The 16,541-nt window shown below is 34.8% G+C and overlaps 1 protein-coding gene across 1 annotated transcript; it reads right to left on the bottom strand.

The window, feature by feature from the left end:
• Nucleotides 1-438: 438 nt before the first annotated feature.
• Nucleotides 439-15,371, bottom strand: LOC144437742 (uncharacterized). The gene is made up of 20 exons (XM_078126757.1): nt 15,308-15,371; nt 14,502-14,716; nt 12,986-13,332; nt 12,313-12,550; nt 11,529-11,821; nt 10,570-10,795; nt 9,711-9,961; nt 8,952-9,401; nt 7,750-7,911; nt 7,160-7,372; nt 6,730-6,860; nt 5,975-6,135; nt 4,948-5,090; nt 4,367-4,557; nt 4,029-4,146; nt 3,677-3,852; nt 3,229-3,381; nt 2,542-2,754; nt 1,683-2,284; nt 439-1,282 (listed from the first exon to the last, which is right to left on the bottom strand). Exons 3-20 carry the CDS (start codon nt 13,326-13,328, stop codon nt 1,009-1,011), a joined length of 4,338 nt encoding a protein of 1,445 aa, XP_077982883.1. The 5' UTR covers nt 13,329-13,332; nt 14,502-14,716; nt 15,308-15,371; the 3' UTR covers nt 439-1,008.
• Nucleotides 15,372-16,541: the final 1,170 nt, after the last annotated feature.

Raw genomic sequence — 16,541 nt, 5'->3', positions numbered from 1 at the left:
AAACTAAGATAGTCGTGTATTTCACCATTAGTTGTTGATGGCTTTCTTGTGGCATTTCAAGGAAAACTACACCCTGTTGTAAAAAGTGCCATCTTTTCATGCCTATGGTATAAACACCCTTTTTTGCAGTACTGTAGACAGATCTTTTGAACTCTAGAATCAGACAAGTTTATTTTTCTCCAGTGTGCCTCAGTAAAACCTCTTGGTGTAATACCAGTTTGCTGCATCAAGTCATTGCAATGCATCAATAATCTGTTTGTGAAACACATCATTTTAATAGTGCTATGTGTTGGTGTACACATCAGTACTTTGACCCCACACACAATATCATGTCACTTGCATGACAACATACCATACAGTAACGCATTATTGACCAACATATTAGTCTGGGTACCAAAGGTCAGGGATAGTTTAAGAACAGAATTACACAAAACTTTCATTAAAAATGTAGATACTTTTATTTAAATTGGAATGTTTGTACACGCAATTTCTCTTAATCATGATTTTGTTAGATTTTGGAAGAACACAAAACAACAGGTTACTCTAAATATGTAACAATTTGAATGGACGGTTTTGGAGTTCCCTAATCAAGTTCATTGTATCTTGCACCATGCATATTAACATTCACACCTATTAAAATACAAGTATCTGTTCACTTCATTATTTTATAATACATTATACAAATGTAAATACACAATTATTTACAACAAAATATCTCTGCTATCAAAAAATTGAAAGACATTCTAAAAACCGGCAAAAAATAATTACATGTGTTTTGGGCACATTGGTGGTGGGACAAATGCACTCAGCTGCACTCTTTTCATGCATATTTCTCACAGTGTTCTTTGTTCACACTGATTTCATCTTTGGCAATACAGTACACAATTCACACTAATGCTCAGTACCAGTATTGGCTTTCAAATGAAGAAGGACAGAGTTCTATCTGTTACATAGTTTTTTATAGCTTCCGATTTCACAATAGCTTATTCACACGTTGGTTGTTTTGTTTTACACAGTTTTGATAGCTTCCAATTCTGCAGCTCCTTTCTTACACGTTGGTTTCTCTGCATATTGATCTCTGTCGGGGTAATAGAATTCAGTGTGGACTGGTGCCGGCCTGATGGATGGCTGTGGTTGTCGATAACAAATATTACCCGATGTAAGCTGGGAATAACGATAATCTTGTATTGCACCCAGTTTAAACAAATGGTTGTCTCGCTCTTCCTTGGAGAGTGGTTTGACAGGTACACGACTCAATGCATGCCGTTCTTTGTGGTATAACCTGACAAAAAACAAAACATTAGGAAACATTAATAATGGTAATCTTGCAAACTTGTATAAGCTGCTATTTATAGAGTCATCAAAAAAAATTGTATTAGGTCTTGATCTGGATGTATAAAAGTTCAAACATTTTGTACATTTGTCAGCCAACTCTGAGGAGTAACAGAACTCAACAAAAAAATGGTTTGAATGTTTTGTGATTGGGGTTTGTACTATGGGTTACTCTGCAGGAACACTGCTAAATACAAAGCGTTATTAATTAAATATATAGTACACTGGCATACAAATATATTTGAATCATGGGGCATCATTGTCATTATGCACTGGCCAGTCCAAACAAACTCAAAATAAAAGTCAATACAAGTATGTTATGATATTTAAGACAATTCTAGTAAATGTACCTGAAATCATGACCTTTCAATGCTGCAAATTTGGCGTGCTCCATATCTTTTATTGGTATTCTATTCTGTGGCAATCCCCAGCTGATATCTTCATATGGACCAGGGTTATATCCATGTCGTGAACTTTGACCTTGATCATCTGTTGCTGCTTCAGGTGTTATTCCCATTAGTCTTGCCTTGGTATCTACACTGGGATTCAGTACAACAGACAATGGTGGTATGTCATGAAGGAATGGTGCTTTCTTTAATCCAATCTTAGCTGGATCGTCTTTCAACAAGCCTTCAAGTTTAGACAGCTGATTACTAGCCATAGGCCCTCTGTATGTTTGTTCTGTATCTGGAGCACAGCGATGGAATTTCATTTGAACATCATCTACAATGATTTTGGACTTCCATCTGTTGTCGTCTAGTTTGGCACAAGTTTCCTGTTCCCTTGACAACGTATCTCCAGCAAGGTGTATAGTGATGGGTGGATGAGGAGCAAATGGTCCCCTAGTTTTGGACCAAACATCGAAATCCTGATGTCTATCCCTCCATACTGCTCTTTCCCGTTCCAGGGTTGGTTTCAGTGTATTGTCGTGTAGGATATTCTCTCTCCATGTCTGTTGAAATACAACATAATGTATTGTAGTCATTATAATTTGGATATTACCTTCTCAGTATTTCAAATACAACATTCCTATACTATCTTCATGTACAGAGTGTCGATATCTGTGTGAGATAACTTTATACAAATTTTAGGTGAACCACCACTTATCAGAGTATATCTGTTTCCTGCCATTTTAAAAAAGACTGCAATTTTAAAGCAATGTTTGTACTATATAAAACACAACCAGTTCACAAAGAGAGTCATACAAACCTCTGTCAATTCATCACATCTTGCTATATGAGGTTTCTGGGGATGAATATTAGAATCCAATGCATTTCTCATCCCTGGATACACAAAACCATCTGTTGTCCTCCAGTCTGCCTTCAAGGCAGCAGCTGTAGCTTTCTTTGTGGCTTCCACATTGATGGGTACAACAGTTGCAGAGTTATAGTCCTGGCAGTAGGTATACAGATGCTGAGGATCCTACAAAAAATAGCAATAATTTGAATAAGGATAACGGTACGCAATACATCAAAGTTGAATCTCAACCCCAGCACTCTTTTAAGTTTGTATCATTTATGGTACCTATATGTTTAAAAAAGTCAGCTACATCAGACACTGGTGTAGAGAAGGGACGACGATACCATGACTGGTGCTTATCACATTTGAAATGGTTAGAAAAAAGCATAATGTGACATGACAAATACATATGACAAATGCATATCTTGTATATAGCTTGGTGTATAATACAGGTCAAAGTTCATATTTCTTATTCCCAAATCAGGAGTCCTCTCTTTTCTCCATACTCTGTTGTCAATACACAGATTACATCAAACTATAATTCAATCACTTGTTTCACTGTTCTAACACAACAAGTGAGTTTCAAATGTCTACAGTACACAATACAATCAAGACATGCATTGTGAATTTTGTAAACGGATAAAAATGTTAACATACCTTGCGTAATTCCTCTCGTAGTTTCTCTCTGGCTTGCTCCGTAGAGATAAGGTGCTGTGTGCTGTAGTTATGAGCCACACCATTCATTGGTATGGCAGCTATAGTCTTTGGTCTCTCTTTTTGATTACCTTTGCTCAGTTCATGTACAAAGTCCTAAATTTTTCAAAAAAATAATAACCATCAAATTTGTGAATATGATTATCAAGGGGTACATTCTCTAAACAGGTAAAGATTTACAATTCATATATGCTACAAGGACCAGAATTTTAAGTATATATCTTAAAATCTGTAAATGCTGCTATTAAAGATAGGAGCAGAATTCTTGCTTTAATTAAACTAAAAAAAAACATCACAGACCGTACTAAAACTTTTCACAACCACCTTCGTCAATTAAATAGTTTATTGCGGGTAACAATACTGGTGTAGTATAAATATAGTTTATACTTACAATATTTCCCCTGACAAAGTTTTGTTTATGTGTTCTAGATTTATTCTCCAAGTAGAGTAGATAGTCTTCATTGTACATATCTATAGGTGTCCAGTCTCTACTGGTATGAGGTAGAACCCTTGTATTCTCTTCTGTCTTGGTCATTTCAGTCTCAGTACCACCGATGTCTTTCAGTTCTGTATCATCAAATAACAATACAAACATTAATACATGACACTGTATGATGATCATTTAGGATGTAATTGTGGCCTGATTTGTTGATACTATAGTATATATGATGAATCCAAATCTGTTTGGTTTACTCTCACTACAATGGCTTTAATTCAATGTATCATCAAAGTAGATATCATACCTTCAAAGTCAGCAGTGGTTAATGGTACACCAAACTCTCGACTCAATGATAGAATCATTTCAGCTGTAGGAAATAAATCATTCCTTGTTACATCACGTAGCTTCTTCATCTGAGTTATCTGCAAAAAGTGAAAAGTGCAAATTCCAACATTAAAATATAATTCTTCTGATTTATTTTTTTTGTATAACCAACATCAGAATAACAAGTCAAACTTGGCTATGTCAGCATACATTGTGAAGGTAACATCCAATTTTGACATCCCCACCCCCACCCCCACCCCCACCCCATGAAGAAATCAACAATAGTAGGAAGTCTTCAACCCTACACAAAACTCTTACCTGGTCTAGTTTAATGATGGCATCCAGACACGGTTTAGGTACCATATCACGGATGTACAGCAATGGTTGTTTGAGTATAACAGACAGTGGTTCATGTAAACGTACACGTGTCAAATCAACATCCAAACTTGCATACTGTCTTTCACTGAACATCATATCCGAGTTGTACAGGGCCTCAAACACACTGTATTCTGAAAGGAAAAATATACACAAATATTAAGTTAGACATTGCAATGTCTGGAATAAATTAACGTTACATTTGATTTAACTACATTGTTTGTCTGTGTATGTCTGTATTTTTCATTTCAACTTCGACTATGCAATGATTTCTAGCTATATGTTTAGAATCCCTCAACATATACAAGATTATATAAATCTCTTCTTTTTTTTTAAATTGCACTAAATTTACGCATAATTGTATTCACCATCATAACTACTAAAAGTAATAGGCTTCGACATTGAGCAATTTCTAGAGAATATGTTATGGGCTATTAAAACAATTTTAAAATCCATACAAAATATACCACATCACCATCAGTATAAATCTTACTAAGATAACATATTACAGATGGTTGACTTACCATCAGCAACTGGTCTTGGTAAAGTGTGCCATAGTTTATGAATGGCCTCATCTCTCAATCCTTCAAGTACAAATATATGTATTTCTCCATCCATGACTTGAAAGCCTGTCACTATGTCCAGGGTACGACTTCTTTGTTGCTCTCTGTAATTAATATGGAAAGTTACCTTTAATCATGTTACACAAGAAAACTGAAGAGGATGAAAATATTAGTGATTTTGAAAGCTAACACTTTTTGTGCTGCTGAGTGTTTATTCCAGAAGAGTATTCATTAAAGCGATTCAATGAACTATTGTACACACACACACACACACACACACACACACACACACACACACACACACACACACACACACACATTTCTATAGTATACATGTACAAACCAATATGCAACACATATACACAACCAGATATTTTACCATATACATTATATACAGAAGGAACCCAACCACACACACACACATACCAACCCATCCAAACAGAATCTAAGAAACATCCATCCATCTGCACACACAGAGATATTGTCTAAAAACATTGGTAAGATTCCATTTCAATGGTCCAATGTTTATAACGGTTACCAGGAAACTCAAGAAATTTGTATTGCTAAGCACCAAAGCCTCATTGAATTACGTTGGAGATAACCTTTCACCTCTGATACACAAACTTTGTGACTTACTCAAAGTGTCTATATGGTAACAGGAAGGTTTGGATGACATGTTTTCACATAGCCTTTGAACATTGATATATAAACTTTGTGACTTACACTGCATAGACAATTCACGCCATTGTCCATGCTATGAAGTTTGTATGTTGATATGGAGGCTATAGGGTGTGGCATACATAAATTCTGTAATACACCGAGAGTTTGTATGTTGACAAAGCAGTGACATGTTTTTGCCATCACCTATGAAGACTGACACAGACATCATGTAAACTCTGTGACTTTACTCCAAGAGTTTGCATGTTGACAAGGAGACTAGTGTATGACAGTCTTTGAACATTGATGAATACACTTTTGTCTTACTTACTCAGAGAGTTTGTATGTTGACAAAGCAGCTTCAATGACATGTTTTGGCATAGAGTCCAGATTTAGAGCTTTGGCATTGATATCTGTCACCAAACTTTGCAGATGATTCAGGAACTTGGTGTTGTTATATTCAAACATGTACACTATACGGGCAAATGGACACTGAAATGAAGAACACAAGTACAGAATGTAGACATGTAATACACATACCTAGTACATAACATAGAAACATTAGTGAAATCAAACAGTTTGTGTTTATTATCAGGTAAGTATAACAGTATTGTATGTATCAGTAGCTATTGACAGTTTTAAAATTTGAAAAACAATACTTTAAAATTTGTGAATTTGACAAGTTTTGATATTGATATTTAGTACTGAATCATCTTAAATAATTGTTGAAACAAAAATTATGTGGTGGTGGTGGGGGGGGGGGGGCAAATATCAACCCCCTGATTGTTGTACTGATACAGTATACTGATATCAAACAAGTATTTACTTTAAGAAAACATGTAAAATTTTACTATTTGAATCTAAATGATATAACTATAATACAAATTATTTGTAATCAAATATAGAAATGTACTGTATTTTAATTAATGTTGATGACTTATGAAGAGATTCACAGTCGAACACTACATTACTGTTGTCATACCATGTTATTTTAAACCTACACGATAACTATACTACTTTGGTTTCAATCTGTAATGGTTCATACAGTTTGCTGGTTAACTATATGTATAACTTAGCATATCTCACCTCATTGGGAGTTTCCACTTCTGCTTTCTTCTGTAACTCTTTAGGTGTTGTCAGAGGATAAGTGATCTCAACACGGACTTTCATGTGAGAATTTGACTCTAGATAATGTCCCATTGGTAGTGGCAGATCACCTAGTGATAATACAAGACATTGATGAACTATAAACTGTACACATCAAAACTCACATGTCAAAGTGACCGTCGCCAATGGTTACTTAGTTCAAACTTTACTGTGCTCTTTTAATCATCATGTACTTAACCAATATGATGACTTCAGTGCTCTCTGATGATGTGAATGATATAATTTACCCATTCATCAAAAATTTACAACATACCTTGTTATTTCATGTATACTGATGATACACATACAAATCTAATTCATTCATAATATTACCTAGACTACTGACTGTACAACATTTGTCATTACTTACGAGGTCCATCTACTGCATTTGGTATTCCTACAAGCCTTCCATCCCTAGCTACCTGGAATCCAATCTGGTCTGGAATCTGACAGCTGTGTACAGGAGCATTCAGATACAGAATTTTCTCTCCTAGGAGTAAGTCAGCCATGCTGATTTTGGCAATACCATATGGATCCCATGGCTGGTCTCTCCCTCTGAATGGATTATGTAAGGTTCTCTTGCCTGAAATGCACCAACAAATGACAACATGTAATTATGATGTGAATAGATCAAGATTTCAACAAAGAAATCACAAAATAATTTTTTAATAGGATTATTTTCATGAGATGTGTGTAGCTTGTCATTATACTACCGGTATACACCCCCCCCCCCCTTTTTTACACTGGAATATATTAAGAATATATTATGAAAAGATTTTGAGGTTTTCCATTAGTCATGTAGAATGACAGAAATTATGACATGTACACACCTTTTAGTGGTGTAGAATGACAGACGTGATAATGTATACACACATTTTCATAATGAAGAGCAACATAAGTGATGACACATTTAATAATTTTGTCAACAGATTACAGACACTTTGTTTTACATGTACCTACCTGTAACCATGCCAACATTTCCTATTTTATCATCTTCAACATCTTCACCAAATAAGGTCGGGTCTTGTTTGATCTCTTCTTCTTTACGATCTCTATCATGAACCTCGATTTCTAGTGGTGGACCACTAAGATACTCCCTAACTCCACCATCATCTAATGTACCTAAATACACAAACGTGACATCAAATATGAATAGGTTGTGTGTAAGTTATAGAAATTCAAAGGTCTACTTGTTACTTGTAATAATATGTGGGTGACATGACTGCGTGCACATTGTATCTAAGTAATGGAAATTCAAGAGTCTATTTACTGTTTCATGAGTATTTTGTGTTTTGAATTCAAAGGGGTGTTTTGTGACCATGTGTGTTTTTGTCTGGAACTGTTAGGTGGGCTTTTGATCTGTTGGATCAGAATCAATAAGGTTAATTTTGTGATAGGGGAAATGGACAATACAACAGTAAAATTGCTGAAAAGAAACTGTTACTAAATTTGAAAGATCAAGACACTAGGGGATTGTTTTCATCAGCTACTGGTCACACATCAATACATCACTAATGACACACCATCTCATAGACTACGCAATTATTGAGGTTGTCACAATCACAATTAGCATATAATTGCATATTTCAATTCCTTCTATGTAAATATCAATCATCTTTGTGCATACACTGGGCAAGTCATTGTATATACATTGTAGGCAAATATTAATCATCTTTGTGCATACACTGTGGGCAAGTCACTTTACATACATCGTAGGCAAGTCACAATAAAACACCTTAAACATTATTATTCAGTGTATGTCAGCTGTTGAAGGGCACTTCATTGACACTATGATGATGATAATAATGATACAATGTAATGAGAAGTGAACTTTTACATAATTTGTTGGTGAAGCTTACAAAATTCTTGAAATCCTTGGCAAACATTAATTGAATATCATACTGCAATAAGAGGTATAACGGTATATCTAATGTAAAAAGTTTGGTATAAAGTATGAAAGTCATCAAACACATAAAAAAAATGTTTCTTTGAAAGCAAGTCTCTCAGCTCATTCATAGTTTAACTTTACAAGACTTCAAAAGATACAATACCAGTAAAATGTTGAGAATTTCAAAACACTGAATGAATTGCCATGTAAGAAATACAAGTAAACACTGAAAATATTGATCGACATCTGATATGCGGCAATATCAACATCTTACCTAAGAGAACCACATTAGTGTCTTCCCAGTAGACTGTGTTGGAATGACTTCGACCAATACTTTTATGTTCCGGTTGTTTATAGAATTTATATTTACAGTAAACAGGTAAACATCTCTTGTCAAGTTCATCATATAACAAAGGCGTAGAGGGTAAGTTAGTTGCATAGTTGACCTTTATCACCAATGGATTTAGTTCTTGTTTTTGGTTTTCAGACATGAGAGGTCCGTCAAGAGATACAGTGATGAAAACATCTTCTATTCCTTGTACTGGTTGTGTTAAACGATTAGTGACAGATTTGACACCAGAAAACAATATTTTCATTTGAATTGGTATACAACAGTTTCCATGTTCCCGTATGTATGCAGCTTTGGCAGCAGCTTCTGCTTCAGCTTTCTTGACTCGGCGTTTACTTTCTTTCTGTTGAAGCGTTTCTCTCTGACCTTTTTTGCCTGTAATCAATGGTGAAAGATTTTGTTAAGATGTATTTACTGAAAAATTCCCCTCTTTCAATCTACTCAATTCAGATAGATTGGTATGTGTAAAAAAAAAACAATGTATACATACACTATGTTAAGGTGTAGGATTCAAATGCAGTGTTCCCTGCAAAATATGTAATGATAAATTTTTGAGTGAGAATATATTGCTACGATTAACTGTATTGTTGTTATTTTAAAAAATAAACACAGGAGGGATACTACAATGGCCTCTGGTGAGAATTCCAAAATGAAGCAGAGTTAACCATACTATTACTGACTTACCCATTGCAGCTGGTGCAGAGCTTGGTACAGCTTCAGTTCTCTTGCCAGTAGATTCTTTACCCCGACTATCCTTCCTGCTACCCTTTCTACTGATATCGCCATGACTACTGCCTTCTTTCATCTTCGCAGTACTTTCTGATTTCTTCGCCTGCTCTTTCTGTCTTTGCTGTTGTTCTCTTATTTGCTTTTTCAGTTGTTTGACTTCACTAGCAGCTGGTGCGCCAGCAAGTCTACCCAGCCTACTGTAGGATCTGATGATAGGTAATAAAAGAAATAACCCAAAGTTTTATTGACCTAGGGTAATGAAAATTAATGTTTGAGAACATAGTGTTCATTGTTCCAATAATCAATAGGACAGTAAAACATACAGTAGTTGCTTTGGAACAGAAAATTGGAAACAAAATCGAAGTTTCCATCCATCCACTACACACCTTGATCGTACAATGGTTTAATTACTTGGATGAGGAGAAAGACATGAATGCTGAATCAATGAGAGATCAAGGTCAGTCGTAGACAAATCAACATGTCACATTCATTTCCAATTTACCATTTCTAAGTAACTATATTGTACTGTCCAAAATTCATCTTGCTTTGCACGTCAAATCATCACTTAGATTTATGAATGTTGCTAAGTAATTTATCATCATAACTGTCATATGCTTTCAAAGAAGCTATGACAATCATAATAAAACAGCTGTATATTTCACATCATACATAAATGATGAACATTCACAGAGAATGGGATAAATAATACCTACTAGTTTGATATTCCTAACTGTGAAACAAATATTAGATAGATATGTAACTAATACTCATTTGTGTCTAATGAATGAAATAATATCAGTTGCGTGTAACTCACTTGATGACCACATCCTCTTGTTGCTGTTGTTGTTCTGTTGACGACAATGACATCGGTACCGACATAAGAGTGTGTGGATTTTCATCTGGTACGTCACCAGCAGCATCTAATTTCTGAGACGATGCTTGCTGACCACTGGATTTAACTGACGTATCTGACGTAGTTTTCTGTGTTCCAATGCTGTGTTCTGACTCTTTCATTTCACGAATTGGACGGCCTTTAGCATCTAGGGATGAATTATAACATAACATAAACATTAACATAATATCTATAGAATTGTTCTGAAACTTTGGCATAACTCACACCTGCAGGTGTACACTACCTAGTATGACTATATAATGTCAAATAAATACCCAGATCTCAAAATATTATTATTAGGAAATACACTCAGACAAACAGTGCTTTGTCTGTATGTTACTGTTATACATAGTGTAGTACCTTTTATATGCATTTAATTGTTTTAGCTGAATTGTTCATTTTTTAATTGATAGAATTAAGTTTTATAAGCAAAGCTGCACAGTATATACATTTTGTACATAGAAAACATTTCCCATCATCATCATCATCATCATCATCATCATCATCATCATCACCATAATCAGATGGTATCCATGGAATCTAGCAGTATTTGTATGAAAATTGCTTTTCACAAGCTCATGTTAGATAAGAATTAAAATTTGAGTGAGAAGTACAGTTGTTTAACAGATAAAGAGTTTTACAAAAATTGGTCCTGAACAAAAGAATGATTCTATCAAATCTTTATGGCTCCACTGATAAGATAACACTAATGCAAGAATGCGGGATTCCAACATTGGACTTTTAACAATATCTGATACCAACATCTGCTACCTTACACCTCAAAATTAGAAATGCCAAAAGAAGATGGCAACAGCCATAAAGAATAAAACATAAATAATTTTCAAACTATAGCACTGTGGTTACAAATACCACCCTCTTACCTGTTTTCCAATTGATTTGCATTTCTGGAGGACCATTTTGTGGAACAGGACGGCTGATAAAAGACTTCTTTGGTTGCATAGCAATAAAACTTTGTGACTGCTTCATAACTAAAGATCGAACACCACCAACGTCATCAGGATCTTCTCCTGATTTGGCTTGAGGAAGGCGAAATGCTTTAGGACGGTCAAAGCGGGCTTTTGGTGAGACTTTCTCTTTGCTGTCCCAAATACGCAGCTCTAGTGTATGGTTGAATAACTTCAAAAGTAGTTCATTTGTAACAGTTAATGTATGACTGAAAAGAGAAAATTGCAAAAATAACGTAAGATTTCTATAAAAAAGTATGTGGTTGGCCAACTAACTCTTGAATTAAATTACACCAATCTGAGAAACAACATTCAAAGCTCTCCGAGTCTTGTAATTTTACCATTCTGAGCTCAAAATTAGCAGTACTTAGTCAAGGGCATATAGAATACTAAACATTAACATTGTATCTAGACTACCAAATTTATATAGTGGTAGACTGTGAGACCAATGTAAATGTAGCTGAAACATATTTCACTTGAATAAATTTGATTACCAAGCCCAAAAGTTAAATTCGAGCCCTGGCCATTATATTCAATGTTTTATTTATTTATTTATTTATTACCCAAATAGATCACTAACCAATAAGACATGTAACCAACCCAGGTGTGTTCATACTTAATGTACCCAATAAAATGACTAACCTGTGAGACCAGGCAACCCAGGTGTGTTCATACTAATGTACCCATTAAAATGACTAACCTGTGAGACCAGGCAACCCAGGTGTGTTCCCCTTCTTGCCAAGTTTTCAATACTTTGGATTCATGTTCTGTATAAATCTTGGCAGCCATACCAAATGTGACAACATCAGTTTTAGTGGGATCACTATCATCAGGTAATAAGTAATAACTACAATGGTAGTAATTCTGTGCCTTGGGAGCTTCTACAATTCTCTTCTTCTTTTTCACCATATCCTCTAAACGAAAGCCTTCTTCTTCCACTGTAAATGATACAATACACACAATGTTAGCACTTGTTTACTCTTCAAACAAATTATTCACCAAAGAGTAGAGGTTGGCTGATACCAATATACTAGTAGCTCACCAAACAATACCATACAGTACGTGGGCTATTGAAAACACAATTGACAGAGCTAAAGTAAACTTTAATATGATTGTGAGCATATACTAATTATAATTCATAACAAAAAGATATTTCTGAGGTCAGCACATTAAAAAAATCCCTCTCCATACATCTTCACACACATAAACACACACAGACACACACAGACACAGACACAGGCGCACACACACACACACACACACACACACACACACACACACACACACACACACACACACACACTGTAAACCATGTGTAAAATTTAATTGTATCAAAATAAACGACAACATTTGACAATATTATGGTGACTTACACGTTGGTATTGCCTTGGCTATTGTTACAGTCAAAGTTACTTTATGCATGTCTGGTTTCATTTCTGTAGATTTTCTCTTCTTCTTTCCCCTGCTACTTTTACTAGATCCCCTGGACGGTGGCCCTCGGCTGCTACTCCCGGTAGATTTGGCATCTTCTTCTACTTCACTCTCCAAATCCTGGTTTTCTACTTTACTTCCCGTTTCTATGCTATTACTTTGATCTTTTTCAATTTCTTCACTTCTACTTGCATTATCCTCATCTTTGGACTCTCCTTTTGTTGACACTGATTCAACAGTACTCTTCAGCTCTTGGCTGTCTGCTGTACTCTTGTCGTCTGCCATATCCCTGTGTATTGTTAAAATGGAAAATTAAAACTTATTGTACAAATTGTATAATATTCATAAAATCAATTGATTATTATAAAACATTTCATAATGCAAACATTCAGGTTACATATGTGATACCATTTGCAACATTAGTTGTCAGAATTATTACTTTATAATATCAAAAACAATTATCAAATTTGTAATGTCTTCCTAACTTTTGTTTTCACAAAATGTTGATAATCAAATGCTACAAGTTTTTTTTTGACAAACAAGTGCAAGTATTAATATTTATTAATTACACCAAGTATTAATATTTATTAATTACACCAAGTATTAATATTTATTAATTACATTAATAATATTTATCAATTACATTCACTTCAGACCCACTAAATATATAAAGACGGTATAAGTTTCCACATTATGATCACATTTCCAGTTTGGTATCATGTATACATCTACTTTGTTTACATTGTTATACATAGTGAAAAAAAGTTGTTTGTGTTATTTTGGCTGATGACAATATACAATGCTTGTAATAATTCAATTATTCGACTTAATTATGGATATTTGGGTTATATTTTACTATATTAAATTAATAAACAAGATTTGCAGAACTCTTACAATAGACGATATACAGTTATAATAGTATTTTAACAATAATACGGTATACTGGAATATAATCACATGTATTGTTCCTCAGGTCCTGGAGTGAATATCCGATAAATAGTGCAATGATTTATTATTATTACTTTTCTGTAATTCAGTACCATTATAAATTCATTTAGATTTTGTGACAACAGTGTGTGGGTTAAGGTGCAGACATAATGATGGTTGTTTAGTTACGCTAGTGTAGTTTGTTATCAATTTATTTATTTATCAAAGTACACCCGGGATGTGGACGTCTAGCCTTGATAAAGTTGACGGACAGTCACTACGAATCGAATGCGTATCACAACGGTGACAAAAACAGACTGGAATCACCACTGCACATAATAATACATGGTAATGAAGGCATACTGACAAACGACTTTTCATACAAGTTTGACGGCAACGTGACAGCAGGGAACGGAGGCCGCGCCACTCGACGAGGTTGTGTGTCTCTTCTCGATCTCTGAACAGCCACACTACTACTGACCCAAACCATCATGCCCAAACTACCGATCGCTAAAGATTACTTAAACTTACCGTCAAAATGGACGAGACAGCGTTGAATTTTCAGCTGTGGTGTATTCAAACCGACGACTAAAACATGATAGAAATCACATAATCTCTACAAATACGCAAACATTCCGTGTTGGTAATATCTGCTCTAAGTTTCTTCTCTCGAAGGGAAGTTCACTTGCCTAGTAATCGATCGCACTTGGGATGTGTTCTCTCCGTCCGCCGAAAGAAAATAGCCCCTTAAGCGAGAAAAAATATTCCTCAATATACAGAATATAAACACAAAGACAATGTTTGAACAGTATAATTTGTGAAGAATATTGAAGGAGGGAAAATCCGGAGAAAAAGATACCCGTATACGATGAATTATGAAAGTAGTGCCCTTTGGCGGATGTACTCAAAGTACCACTTGCTGTGATACAATCTGTTGCTACAACAGTCAACAGCCTTCTAATGGTAATGTTATTACAACATTAGCATAACAATGGGCAAAGAACGTAATTTATTAGACAACCTGCTCTTCAGAGTGGACGTTTCACATACAGTGACGTGTGGATTATGAGTAATAATGAAAGATTAATACTAATAAAATATAAATGGCAGTAACCCATGTATTGTTATCGTAATCCACATTTCACTGTTGTACGCACAGAACCTGGGCACATGTGGAGTTGTATGTATGGGCTAGGCTTAGCTTTACTATACCAACTACACAGTACAGTGGAGGTGGTTTCCGTATGTATGATTGGTTCATATACACAGAGTGAGGCTACTATTTTATCATTGTTCAGCAAGAAAAAAAATATTAGGTCTCAATATTCATTACCTACCTTGTGTAAATTAGTCGTATTGTACATATTTGTACTGGAAATTTAGCTATATAATAAATTCAACCGTCACTCTCAATACACCTTATATATCTCATTAGCAAAATGCACGCACATGGATAAATTTCCATCAAGTTGTGACGTAAGTACCGATCATTCTAGTTACATTGGATTCACTTCAATAAGCAAACACACGGTACACGTATTAATTCATGTAAGCTGTGGTAGAAAGACTTGTTGTTTTTTTGGTAAAATTTATCTATTAAACTTGCCAAGAAATTTCATTGAAATATTTAATTTTTAGATTCTTGTGGTAAATTTTAAAGCTTCAACAATCTTTATTCTTTCTATATTGCGTAGTATTTAATGTCTGTATTAATGAATTCCACCTGTGTGGTTTTTGGTATGGCATTGCTGACCTTCCGGTCACGTTTATCCTGAAACAAAGTTAATAATTAAAATGATAATAATATCGTCTAACGGTGCGTGACTAATAACGTCTTTTTCTAGTTTTTCTAGCCAGAAAAGTCTTCTTCTTTTTTTTCAGTCAGAAAACATGCATCGAATGTATAACTTGAAAACAAACCATTTTACATTCCAGGGTACCAGTATATTTGGCTAATCGTCAATTGAATGGCAAATGAAATTGTTTTATATCAAAATGTATACCCAAGCGTGTGATACAAATCCTCGGAAAAGATGAGCAATGGTTTTGAATAAAATGGTTTGGAGAAGATTGGTTGTATTTTGTAAGTGATGTAGCAATGAGATAAAGCGAACCAATCATTTTATGTGAATAAGTTGTTTTGAATATCAATGAATAAAATTTATATTAAAACGGTATACATCACAAATGATTTGAAAACAACTGTTGAAATTCTTACGGACAACTTTGTCGATGAATGAAAAAAAAACACAAAACACAAAATACAAAACACAAAAAACACCCCAGGTAAATGGAATTAAATTTACAAACATGTTGGTATCTGAAGAGTTTTCCATCCCGACTATAGCTATGTTTACAAGGCGCTTGCATGAAATATTTTTGGATCCAGAGTTTATAATTGTTTTCGAAATAGTGTTCATTATGGTTGTTGCCGGTGGATTCACCCTTTGCCTCCTTTATTGCCATGTCATCTACTCAGGCTACAATGTGTCCCAGGAGAGAATATTGTAAGAAGGAAATAACATGCTTATGTTACTATGAATGAGAGAAAATTGATGGCTACATTTCGTA

This window comes from Glandiceps talaboti, chromosome 1 (genome assembly GCF_964340395.1).
Source record: "Glandiceps talaboti chromosome 1, keGlaTala1.1, whole genome shotgun sequence".
Classification (NCBI taxonomy): domain Eukaryota; kingdom Metazoa; phylum Hemichordata; class Enteropneusta; family Spengelidae; genus Glandiceps; species Glandiceps talaboti.
The sequence above is the reverse complement of the archived record's forward strand: the minus strand, read 5'-3'. Positions and strand labels throughout refer to the sequence as shown.

Coding starts and splice junctions, on each gene's coding strand:
- LOC144437742 (XM_078126757.1), bottom strand. CDS start 13,328: ATGGCAGACGACAAGAGTACAGCAGACAGCCAAGAGCTGAAGAGTACT. Junction 12,551..12,985: donor AGCCAAGGCAATACCAACGT/GTAAGTCACCAT, acceptor TATCATTTACAG/TGGAAGAAGAAGGCTTTCGT. Junction 6,136..6,729: donor AAGTGGAAACTCCCAATGAG/GTGAGATATGCT, acceptor TCTTCATTTCAG/TGTCCATTTGCCCGTATAGT.